Genomic DNA, 13210 nt, shown 5'->3' with positions numbered 1-13210 from the left:
GATATCGAATATGGTTGCTCATTTTTCATTTTTGCTAACTGTTAAATGATTAAGTGAGAGATAAAATATAAGTGATCTGCTAACTTCTCTAGAGTTCAATTGCATAATTTGAAGGCCATTGTAATTTCTTAACTTAGTAGAATAGGGAATCTTCTACTTTATTACTAAATTGCTTTCACTGATATTACTCTCGAGGGAACACGTATCTCCACAAAAATAAATGAATGTTTACTTACAATAATTAAACGTTTCCTTTAACAGTTTTTTTGTTGGATTATAATTTGTTTAATAGAAGAAAATAATTCAAACTCTAACAAAATAATTCGATTGTTTTATTACTTATTCGACAAAATATAAACAATTTAGAACATTACAGATATTATGTATAATATTTGTGCATTCTTTCCTTAGTTTGTTCAATATATTAGATTATTTTGACATAACTTTGGATTTTTGTATGTTGTACTATTTTTGTGTTTGTATCGTTTAGTGTCATTCGAAGAAAAGAGGTTGCAAAAGTATCTTCCTATTTTTATTTGTTAAGATAGTATTAGCTAGGTAAATGGACCTGATACAGCCTGAAATTTGGCAAATATGTTTGTTATAGCTATATAAAGAATGCCTGGAAAATGTAGGTTTTTCATTGCCCCCTAGTGTACATATAAAAATATATTTATATATCCTAATTATGTTAAACCTTTTAATGACGACTATGGATTAAAACATATTTATGTATATACAGTTTACAAATCTAATTAACTTGATTAGCTAATTATATACATATATATAGTAATAAGTAAAAATGACAATTCCAAAAAAAAATCATGGGTACAAAATACCTCTTCTAGTAGGTACAAATCAAACTGGGTGGGGATCCAATTGAATCATTATGCTTAGCAGGAGTAACCGATTTTTCAAATAATTCTCTAAAATAAAATAAAATGGAGGACTTTTCAATGTATTATACTCCATTAGTTATAAGAAGTAAAATATGCTATGTATACTCCATAATGCTTTTGTTCGGTAAACCGGTCCTACATCGCCACCGGAATGTATTTGCAAATAGGGTGTGCCAAATTATAATAGGTAGCGGAAAAAGTAATTTGTATTTTATAATTTATTTCAATGATTTATAAGAAGTGTTAGAATCATCCGATTTAAGCCCAGTATGCCCCGTTCCGTTTGATAACTTATTACCGATGAGAATCCAAACTTCATAATATGAATCTCCTAGAAGCCATCGTCCACATTGTCAAAAAACTCAGGCAACCAACTTTTATAGGACCCTATTGAGGCCAACTTTGTACCCTAAGCGCGTTGGCCATAGGCAAAACCAGGTAGTAGTCACTTGGTGGCAGGTCCGGGCTCTAGGGTGGATGTATAAGAACATCCCATCCGAGCTTTTGGTGCGTCATATAATATGTCTTCGGCCAGTTGTTGGCTTAAGGATGTCTTGTTGTTCCCTATTAACCAATGCTGGGTGCTTCTCTTCTATGGCCAGCTTCAAACGGTCAAGTTGTTCACAGTAGAGGGTGGAATTGAGTGAGAATATGTTTTCCTTTTAAATCGCATCGAAGCACTGTTGTGCAACACGAACTGAAAAAGTACGTCGCAAACTTTCTTGGTCGCTTTTGACGCGTTCTTTTACTTTCAGGTAGTAAAAATGTATAATATGGCGAATTTATTCGACGCACGATAATTCACGACATAATGTCAAAAATGGTTTGTAGTATACACTCATATCTTTACAACAACTTATCCTTATGTAACTGATAATGGAAAAAATATACTTTGTTAAAAAAGGTGGAAAATACGAATTACTTTTTCCACAAATGAATATATAAATTTGAAAAAAATAAAATTTTGGAACTTTTTAAGAAGGGTTTTAATTTGAACGAATAACCCTTTTCTATAAAGGACAAATTGAAAAAAAAATTAGTAATTTTTAGATTTTTAATTTTTTGGGGAAGACGAAAAATATTAATGGCTAAAGTTATAAAAATTCCTCAAAAGTGTGAGGGGGTGTTCAACAGACCCTATGATTCCGTAGCCACTGCGGTACTACATACAGCAGTATCTGGATACCGGTTCTTGCCCTTATAATTGTCCTGCCGATAACGCAACCTCTCAAATTTCTTACCCCCCTCAAAAAAAAAAAAAAAAAACTACGAAGGCCCCTGTAAATGCATGTAAATTCCTCTTAACGACATTTTTATTTTGTATTCTTGTTCGGAAAAGTAATAAAATACTCTATAACTATTTTGCTACTGGAACCGGTTTGAACATATTGGTAACGTGGAATCATTGCTCGACCTTTTTAATAGTCCTTCACTAGAACAATACTTATGGACTATTGTTTCCAATTCATTCAGTCCAGTTTAGTCATTGGATGAGTCCTTACAAACTTTAATCTTTAAGTGTTCCTATAATTGTCCATAAATGGAACATATTAAGCCAAAGCAGAAGTAATTATTCAGAATTTTACACATAGATTGAAAAAAATATTGCTCTTTTCATTAAAATGGATGACATAAATAGGCACTTTTTATGGTTACTCAGTTATATTATTTATTCATTTAATTATAACTGAATAATTTATAAAGGGAAAAACATTCTCAATGACATCACGAGGATTAGATGTAACCTTTATTTAAGGACCGAAAAGCTGGATTTAACCTAACTAGAAAGAACTGGAGCATGAAGTAGAGTTGTAAATCATATGACCTGCCGGTATACTAAAAAAAAAGAAACCGAAAAATGGTTATTGTTATGACGACAATTTGAAGATTAATTGAGAGAATCTGGGATCACAAGTACACTTTATACTGAGGTGATATCTTCTCACGAATGAAAGTATACTGACTATTGGTAGCTTCTTTGCAAAAAAAAAAATACTACTCAGTTTGCTTACTAAAAAAAAATATCGCGTTTTATGAGTTTTTTTATAACTTTATAGACATTGACAAACATAATACTATTTTTTACTTTTAAATTCATTGGTTTTATGCCTCTACAACAATTTTTATATAGTTTTCTTTTAAGGAAATCTCATATTTTGCATAAAAAGGATCTACAAAGAAATTTATTATGTTTTAGAAAGAACTAATCTGTGTTCTAAAAATTTCTCGCTTTTCAGTTTGTATCATGACCGATAGTTTATTCTCTGTCATATTATCACAGTATTCCTGATATTCTCATCCAATTTTCTCCCGCCCCTATTTCTTTAAAATCAGATTTCCTCTACAAATCATAAATTGTGGATTTCGGCCGTTTTAAGGTCAATTTGACAAGTATTTGCTATTTTATAAAAGAATATATTAAAAGTTCGTATCAATAAAAAAAATAAACACGAGCATTTTGAAGCTTAAGTAGAGCTAATCTTAGTTTAACCAATCAACATTCAGTCCAATATAATATTATGCATAATATCCAACAAATAATTCATATTTCGAATTATCTTTTTTCATATAACTTACTACAAAAATATTGTAAAAAAATTGAGATCTTCAAAGATATTAATATAAAATGTTAAACTTAAACCTTTTTCAAATGAATTAAAATACTGTGCTTTATACAATAATGAATGAAAAAAAATAATTTGACTACTCAATCTAATTTTAATAAGAAAAAAATTATAATTAATTTATGATATGTCAAAGACAGAATACAAATAAAAGTATAGAAAAGTCTTTTTTTTCTTTCATAAGTGTTGAAAATATTTTTTTTTCTTTTCATTGTTTCGCAGTTTTAGATTTGAAATAGGAAAAGTTTTCATTTTATTTGGCTCCAATTTTACGACTGTTTTATGAAGAGGTTATGGCTCTAGGATTTTTTTCCCGACTTCGCTTCAGAAAGTAAAATTGTTTTAATTCCCAAAAAGGGCAAAAATCCAAGCTATTTTAAGAATTTACGTCCTCTTATGATGCAAAATTCCATTTATAGAATTTATTCATTTATCCTCGCAAATTGCATTAAAAAATGTTAAATGCAATCATATATTCTTCACAATATGGTTTTTTGGAGAAAAAAATTATGGATTACGTTCCTTTTATTCCCTCATAGAATTGGACACGAACACTTCAGTAATGAACATCGATTTCATTAAGGCTTTTGATATTGTATCGCATCAACATATAATACGCACTCTCTACAGAAAAGGATTTGGTGATTACATGATTCGCATGGTTGGTGTTATCTTATCAAAATGTTGAACCTTAATTCAATCAAGAAATAGTCTCGAATATTTTGAAACTAAGAGGGGAGTTCGTTAAAAGGATCCTGTGTCATCATTGCTTTTTATTTTATGTATTCATGAGCTAATGCATAATGAGTCCCTAATCAAAGGTTTCAATTTGAATCAGTTACAACTGAAGAGCTTGTGCTACGCCGACGATTTAACAATGGTCTATTCCGGAAAAGCTTTTCAAACTCTGAAATCGATTAAGAAGACCTTGGATGTGTTAAGTTTATTTTCCACAAAAACTGGACTAGCAATAAATTCTAAAAAAAAAGTTGATAAGTCCCTATCAATGCTTAATTGAAAAGCAGTGGCCAGACTTCAAAATGGCTCAGGAAATCGGAATTTGGGGCTCTTGGATTGGAGCCCGTAGCGTGGAACTGAATTTGCAGGATATTTATATAAGAATGAAGAAAAAAATTTACTTTTTCTCTTCTGTAAGTTTGAAGATGTGGGATAAAATCAGACCCTTGAATATATATATATATATAAAATACTAAGTGCAGTGCATCTACTTCGTGTAAGTCCTTTCCAAATGTTAACATTCTTGAAAATATCAAATATGGAACGCATATTTTTGGAGTTTCACAAAAAAAAAAATCTCTCCAAAAATAGAATCTATAAACATTTAGAATATGGAGGGTTAGGCATTTTCAATTTGTTTGATTTTTGAAAGTCTCTCAGTAGCATCTGGATTCGTAAACTATGGTACAGGGAACATTTCTGGGAGGAATATCTTCTATCATATTTTGATACGGGAATGTAGTAGTTTTTTTAGATAGACAGTCTCTCAAAAATATTATCAATATTGTCAAAATTTTCAATTAGAATAAAAAGTTTTTGTGATGGATCTAGACTGATATTTGAAATCCACTACGCTTTTAATATTGACGGCATAGTAAATGAGTGGTTGTGTGTTTTGTCAAAATATTTTTTTCTTGCCCAGCAGTCAATATGATACATTAAGTTGAAAATTCTAGCAATAGTGACGTCATAGGATATGGGTGGTTGCGTGTTTTGTCAAAATCTGCCTGTCTTGCCCAGCAGTGGGTACAATACATCAGATTGAAAATTCTTGGATGCCCGATTATATGATGGTCTAACCATGGTATGCTCGATTTTTTTTATGTTAGTACACTCGCCACGAACATATATTTACTGTATCAGTTATGTAATATGTTTAGTTTGTCTGTGAGAGGTATAACGGTTAGAATTATTTTGTTTGTTTGGCTATTTTTTCTATTGAAAAAAAACGGATCAAAGAATTTGCATCACATTTTGTGTAACAAAATTTAATTAAGTACTCCAAAACACTTCAAATGTTGACAGTGGTATACGCGGAATCTGTTCTATGTAAAAAAATTGCTTACAAGCGGTATAAACTCTTTCAAGATGGCCTGGAAGATGGCAACGACAAGCGTCGCTATGGACGTCCAAGCACATCAAACAGATGAAAATTGTCGAATCACTCTCAAAGAAGTTGCTTAGGATCGATTGGCTAGTGCAATGTTATTATTAATTTTTTTTTCTTCACTAGCAAGGCTTTTATTTCAAGAATATTTTCATTCACATAATTAAACATTACAGCTAAAAATTAGGTTCCTTAAAAGTAATATCATTTTTCATAACAAAAACTAAGTAAAATGCTCATAGAAAAAATAAAAGAAAAGCAATCAAGACTTGAATAATATAATATGAATAACATAAAATAATACGGAATAGCATTAAACATCCTCTAAAGGAAAACATCATCCAATAATGTGCTTTATATATTTACGAATAATTAACCGAAGAGTCTTTTTTTGTCGTACAGAAATCTGTGGGAAGTATTTTATAAAATTGGAAACATAATTCCACGTAGCTCCATCGGAGCCTATCTTCAAAGAAAATGTAGCGTAGCTTGAAACAGCGGCATTAAGTATAGATCTTATATCATGAATACAAACAACCCGGTATACAGTAATGTTCTGTGGTATAAATGATTTAAAACTACTAAGAGACGCGTTTATTTCCTTTTATTCTGGAGAAAATTCAGTCTTTCAAGAGGAAACACCAAACAGAATATATATTCTTTAATTACCTCTTTTTTAAAGTTCTCGATAAATATTTAATCAAGCACATTAAACTGCTTAATTATTGAAAGAACTCGGCAAAAGCATGGATACTATTATTAAAATTCGTCCACAGTATTTGCAAGGACTTGAAAACTTTTTTTTTTTTTTAATTGGGCTTGTATTAAAAAATTTTATACAATAATATAAAGATTAAAATAATAATAAAATACATCAAGAGGGATTGCAATAAAATCAATCTTGAATAAACGTTATAGTTTAAAATTAATCCCCCAGATCAAAGCCGAACCCTTCAATATTAACATCTTATGTTTTTGACAGACTATATCAAATTTTGCTACTACTACAAAATATGAGTACATAAAATATGAAAAGATAAAATTAAAACAGACAAAAAAACAACAACTATGTCTTCAATGTTCTTGTCCTCATTATCAAGTATCTTCCTACATTACCATTGTGGGAAAAATCGAACAATGACTGCGGCGTATTTCCATTCTCTATCCTCGTAACGGGGGACCTTAAGGAAAAGGCTACGTATCTTGCTGCAGATGCAATGAAAATTTTCCTCAGTGAGTGAAAGCTTTTGGACACTCAGGCAGCTAGCTATATATGCTTTAGCGCTAACTAAAGCAAAGCAGACATCCCTAGTTTCTGGGATCGCCTTTTCCTGCCCTTCGGCATTCCAAAAAGAATGTAGGCAAACGAGGACAGGGGAAGGTAGTGGCTCAAATTAAAAAATCAATATTTAAATCGAATAAATATCGAAGACCAGATAATACCGGGCATCTTGCATATGCATGGAGGACTGAGTTAAAATTATTTGCACAGTCCTTACAGGGAGAGTTGAAGTAAATACAGCCCGTCGAAATTTGGAACTGAGACGTAAATTTCCTATCTTCCTTTACAAAAGTGAGGGACTCCATTATTACCTTTTCCCGTTTTTGCGGCAGGTCAAGAAGATCAATAAGTTTGACAAATTTTCTTTGCATTATGTTCTAAGGGAGTCTGAAGAAACATCTTTAAATGCTAAGGTATAGGGGATTTATGAAAATTAGCTTCTTTTAGTAGAGGGTAATAAAATTTTCCAGACTTAACCCTTGACTCTTGTATTGTAACCATATCATGAATAGTTAAAATTTCTTTGGCAAGAGCCTCAATCTCGAGACTAATTGAGCTATCAAAAGGTCCAAAGAACATCTTATTTTTTTAAAACAGACGAATAATGTCCACAATAGAAGCCGAGTCATACGTCATAGAAGCTTTCCACAAAATTCTTTGGGAGGCAGCCCAGGAAGGACATGTGTCAAACAGAAGAGAATTAGATAAATCTGTTCCCATCATAATGTATTCAAAGAGTTTACTATTAGAAATGACAGAACGCCATTCTTTTTCCACATTTAAGGATAAATCAATTATAATCTTCTTGTATATTTTAGGTAGAACATTACCTAACTGAACTATCCCTCCCCCAAGCTGTCTCCTTGGCCTTTTTAGAGCCGGAATATAACTTCGGTGAAATCACTTCTGAAGCCACACTAAAACTTTAACAGATTTGCCGTTATCAAGAATTGAGCCATACATTTCCTTCCATCAATATTTAGAAGAATTTACCTGTATCAAAAAAAGGTCTGCGTTTTAGTTCTTGAAGAGTAAGGACGTTTTCGTCTGCAGCGATTTTTTCAAGCTCACTTGGGTTTCAAAGATTTGTCGAATGATGTTGATCGTGTTATTTGAACCAAAACAAGGGATATTTTTCTGGATGATTCTCTAAGCGGCTGCCCATTCTTTTGATAGATGGGGAATGTGGTTCTTTCAAAGGTCTGTGCCAAACATTAAATAACTAAAAGCATTAGAAGCGTATGAAAAAATTCTCCATTCCCGGTGAGGCTTCATAATTATATCTTTAAAAATTTTGCGGTAGATTTTAGGTAAACAATTAGCTAGTAAGACAAGTCCTCCTCCACCGTGGTCTCTTTGGGTGGGGATGTAACGATTATCGAACAATGTACCTTCCTTTATTAATTACTCCTCACTAACAGAAGGGACAACGGTAGCAATACGTATATATAATTTGAGGAATCAATTTGGTAATATATAAATCAATTCTTTTTTTAAGATTAAATGTCCTCGACTGGAGACACCACATACGAGTCGACTTTTATCAAATTAGAAGTGGCGGATTCATCCCTCTACATTATCCATATATTAACTGTGTTAACTACCGCAACTCCCTTCTTCAAATCCGAAAAGAGATGCGAGTGACCTATAGAAAGGATATAACTTTTGTTGAAATTCACCCCCATTCCCGAATCCCTTGTGAACTTTTCGAAAGCAGAAAGTATAATTTCAACTCTTTTTCCAATTTTTTACTCGAATTTCCTTCAATCATAAGCATAATATAATCTACGTATAAATCGACCAAGTTGCATATATCCCCAAAACGAATCCCAAAATCCCTGTATTTACGATTCAAGTAAATGTTTAATTGCTCCATCGTAGTTAAACAGAGAAGCGGGAAACTGGACATCCTTGTCTACAGCTTTATCCCAGCTTTATAAGAAGCAATAAGAAGAATAAAGTCCGACTGAACAAAACTGTACGGATAGGATTGAAGAAACGTCTTAATAATTATTTTTTTTATAGACTTTGGGAAAATTTATGACTTATCAGATCAAACGATTTACTTAAATCTAGTGCAATAATTGCTCCGAGCTTGTTCCTCAATCTTATTAACTCAATAGCAGGAAATATTTTTTAGAAATCCTTTTTGTTGCTGACCTATTTTCCAATTTAATAAAGGTTCCGAACCTCCTTAGTTTTGACCAAAATAATCGTCGCAATTTTTGGGCAAAAACTTCATAACTTGTACAAAATCCGAACTTTGAAACATATTTTTTAAAATATACAGAATGTTACTAAATTTAAAATCATTCCTCAGCTTAAACCAATTTGTTTTTATATTTTCAGGTTTTTTCTACAACATCCAGCAAATCCAGATTTATTGTACATTATATTTTTTTGTCATAGTCAACTAACGATTACAATACTTCTTTGTCTTATTTTCGCAAGTAAAGTAAGTAAAAGCCATTAATTTTGATGACAGAATGAATTCGTTATCCCTGCTTGAATATTCTAACATTTGTATTATACTTTTTCCTTAGTTTTATTTAGTCATGAAAGGTCACGGAAAGAACGATGAAGCAAGCTGGAATTCAAAAAATGGTCCAGGAAAATTTGTGGCTGCTAAAGTAAAGACTGCTCAAGTATCCATGTCGCAACATTCTAATAATACTGCTGGGCTCATCAACCACACTGGTGCTAATTACATAAGAAATCACTCATCCTCCATTGATGCCAATAAACTGACTGAAAATGAAATCACGGTACGGTTTTTTAAATTTTTTTTTATTATAAAATGATTTATAAACAGAAAATTCGTCTTTTACAAATATTGATTCATAAATATTTCTATATTAGTGGAATCAAATTGGCATAAGAACGTACATTGTTGATATTAGATAATGTGATTCGGTAGTCCGGTACTATAGTGGTGCCGAGGTACTGGCGCATTTAAAACGGTACTACTCTATAAAGTATTGTAAGTAGTACTTACAGTACTATTATGACATAAAAATATTCGCCTATCGACGACACATACCCCCAATTTGGGGGAGGGGGGAATGAATCCTCCTCAAACAAAATTGTCCATCATAAAAAAGAAAGAATGAAGATACTCTTAGTTTTTTTAAACATGTGATCTGCACAGAAGAAAATAACGCTACCCACAAGTCACAGCGTTACCTCGCTAACACAAAAAGACCCTAGATGTAGTTTGTTGCCGTTGGTCGATTCCCTCGTCTCATTTGATGGTCATGGCTTTTTCATAATTTATTCTTTTTGAGAAATAAGCCAATAAATAAGTTATAATAGTTTTACTCCGTTTCCAAAATAACAAGAATACAGTTATTTGTTAATCCCTTGTTGTAAATATATATATTGATCATTTTATTATTTATATGAAGAAATTTGGCTATAATATAGAAATATAAATGAATAGCTATGCTTTTAATAAAATATTACTAGGGCATTCCATAATACAGTATCGAATAAAATATTATGTAGGATTTTAATATTATTGAATATTTGTATGTAATTCATTTTGAAAGTTGTGGAGAGATAATATGACGACAATGATAGTCTAGGACTACATATGAGATAATATCAGTTTGTATGATGTACATATTTGGCTAACTAACATATGATTTCGGGCCCTTTGTCCGTTTCTTTTTTTTAGGAAAGGTAAAGACTTGCAGTATGGTAAAAAAAAAGAGACCGAAAATTAAGGGGGTCCCCCTCAATATCGGAAGAATGTTTTGGGAGGAGAACAGCTTAGCTCTCATGACGTTTCATTAAATTAGCTGTGAGCAGCTATTAGATAAAGAATGTATACACAATCTCTTCTCCGTATTTTGCAATTATATATGGAGGAACTTCTCCAATGTCGATCCTCAATTCTACTCAAAGTCCAACAAGGACTTACATTTATAACTATTCAGTATTACTCTCAACCATTCATAACCAAACGCATTCGTAGTTACACAGTTTATATGTATGATATGTTCTCTTCTCATGAATGAAGAAATAATTAAAACATCTTTAGAAAATAAAAAGTATATGTTCAGGTAGCAATTACAAAAATTCTGGACCCTCTTACATTATTTTCATGATTTATGATGATCTGTATCAGAAACCTTCCCTTAACCCAAGCCCACTCCAAACGCCTTTAAGTAAAGTGAAAGGCTCTAATAACTAGGGTTATCATTTTTTGTTATCTTAAGCTGGTAACATTATTCGTTCATTCTTGAGGAGAGCACATTGAAGAATAAAGCTCGTGCTCGTGAAAGAAGGAGAGCAACATTTCGGATTTGTTTGGAAGTGTAAACCCCTGTTGGACCCTGTAGGATTGAGAATTGAAAATAGAGTTTTATTTCCTTCGTATAAGACCTGCTTGTAAATAAGCTAATGAGACGTCATAAGTGTTAAGCTTCTATTACCTAAAATATTCTTTAAATTGTTATAGATATCACATTAATTTGTGATTTCTTTTTGTTTTTTTACATACCAAGAATGCTTACTATTAATAATTCTTTTTTTTTTTGTTTCATATAACCTTCCCCACCTTCCATTTTTTATTTCCAAATTTTAATTTTAAGAATGCAAATCTAGTTTTTTTAAATATATTTGCTTATCTGAATGAAAATTTGGTACATCTGTACCCTATGGCCCCTACCATATCCTCACTGATAATGGGAGATAATTTTACTAAATTTACAACATAGTACATAAAAATCCTATGGTAAAATGCTAATGAAATTGTATTTTTGCATTTCTTATAGAATGAATTGGAGCGAGTATTTCAACTACTTCAAGTAATAAGAGATCGTAATATCAAATCTGACGGACCAGTAACGAATTCTTTTATCTGCTCAAAATTAGAACGTTTGTTTGAAGCTTTCAAAAATATGGATACAACATCATCGTCTAGTCCACCCAACAAGAAAATCATTAAAACTACTACTAACAATAACCTTCCCTCCCCTTCCTTACCTCTAAAGCCATCCACCTTATTTATTGATTTAGTCTCGAGAGAAGAAATCACAATAAAGGAAGAGGTTGAAGAGATTACCCATAATAATGAGAGCAAAGAACTTCTCACGCCAGAGATAAGTCTAGAAAAAGACACAACTTCTCAGCTGCATGCTACCACAACGCCACCGCCTCCTCATCCAATCCCAGAAGATGCAAATAATCATCAGTCTGTGACTACGACCACTAAATCATGTCGTTCATCTGTTAGCAGTAGTGCCAATTGCAGCTTTTGTTGCACATCATCTGGTTGTAGCTACTGCAGTCACCATTCATCTTGCGATGAAGACGATATTGATCCACCGGGTGACGTTCATCCCTCATCAGATTATGGAAAACGATTAGAATATTTCAACCCCAAGCTAAAAAGAAATAAAAATATTCAAACTGATCTTTTATCCTCGGATGAAGAAAATCCTTTATCTTACCTCTGTAGTGAAAAACGTGCCGAACTCACGGAAATAGATCCTCAGGAGACTAATGTAGTGGAGGATAGTGAAAATAAGGAGTCCGAAAATAACAAAAAAAGTGAAGCGTCCTTATCTCGAAATACTCGTTCTGGGCACGCTCAAACGCATCGCATTGTAATCAATTTAGATGAGAAAAATAGATATACGAACGAAGTCACTGTTTAAATCAGATATTTGGAGAAGATAATAATTGTCATTTTGTACTATGATAATTATGATTAATTAATGTATATTTAGTATTAATTAATTTAAATATTTATTGAAAGGAAAATGCATTATATTAATATACTAAAAAAATGAACAACTTTTTGTGCCGTAATTTTATTTGACTTACAATAAGTATACTTAATATATAATATTATGTATTAAATTAATACAATGAAATATAATATCAATTTTCTAAGAATGTAGTATTTAGCTATCGCATACACATTTATATTTATTTCTGTATTAATTATGATTAGATAAAATTAAGGAGAAATGGGTTTTAAAAAGTAATTTAAATGTTTTTGTGTTTAAAGATGTAATTTCAAAGGAAATAATTAAGCACCGGTTATTCTCAAGGGTCTTTTTCAACTTCGGAAACTAAAAAATCCTTGTAATATCTTGTGTGTATCATATTTTTGATTCAACTTTTATACAAATTCTTAGTTTATTGTATACTTGCAATATATATTCAGTTTCTTTGTTCATTAGTTTCCAAGTTATTCACAAATTATCCACTAAATATCGGGGTTTCAAAGAATGTTTTTATGTGTTCTGATTGATTATTTAAATGTGTA

At 31.6% G+C, this 13210-nt stretch overlaps 1 protein-coding gene across 1 annotated transcript in view; it reads left to right on the top strand.

The window, feature by feature from the left end:
- The window catches only part of LOC121114902 (uncharacterized), a 265038-nt gene extending 252204 nt beyond the window's left edge, over window positions 1-12834 (top strand). Inside the window, 3 exon segments of the mRNA XM_040709015.2 lie at window positions 9280-9385; window positions 9474-9695; window positions 11709-12834. Of these exon segments, the coding sequence (XP_040564949.1) occupies window positions 9280-9385; window positions 9474-9695; window positions 11709-12593 (1213 nt within the window). The 3' untranslated portion in view covers window positions 12594-12834.
- The last annotated feature ends 376 nt before the right edge of the window (window positions 12835-13210 follow it).

The sequence above is a fragment of the Lepeophtheirus salmonis genome, chromosome 3, assembly GCF_016086655.4.
Source record: "Lepeophtheirus salmonis chromosome 3, UVic_Lsal_1.4, whole genome shotgun sequence".
NCBI classification, from domain to species: domain Eukaryota; kingdom Metazoa; phylum Arthropoda; class Copepoda; order Siphonostomatoida; family Caligidae; genus Lepeophtheirus; species Lepeophtheirus salmonis.
This window is presented reverse-complemented; position numbering and strand designations above follow the sequence as displayed.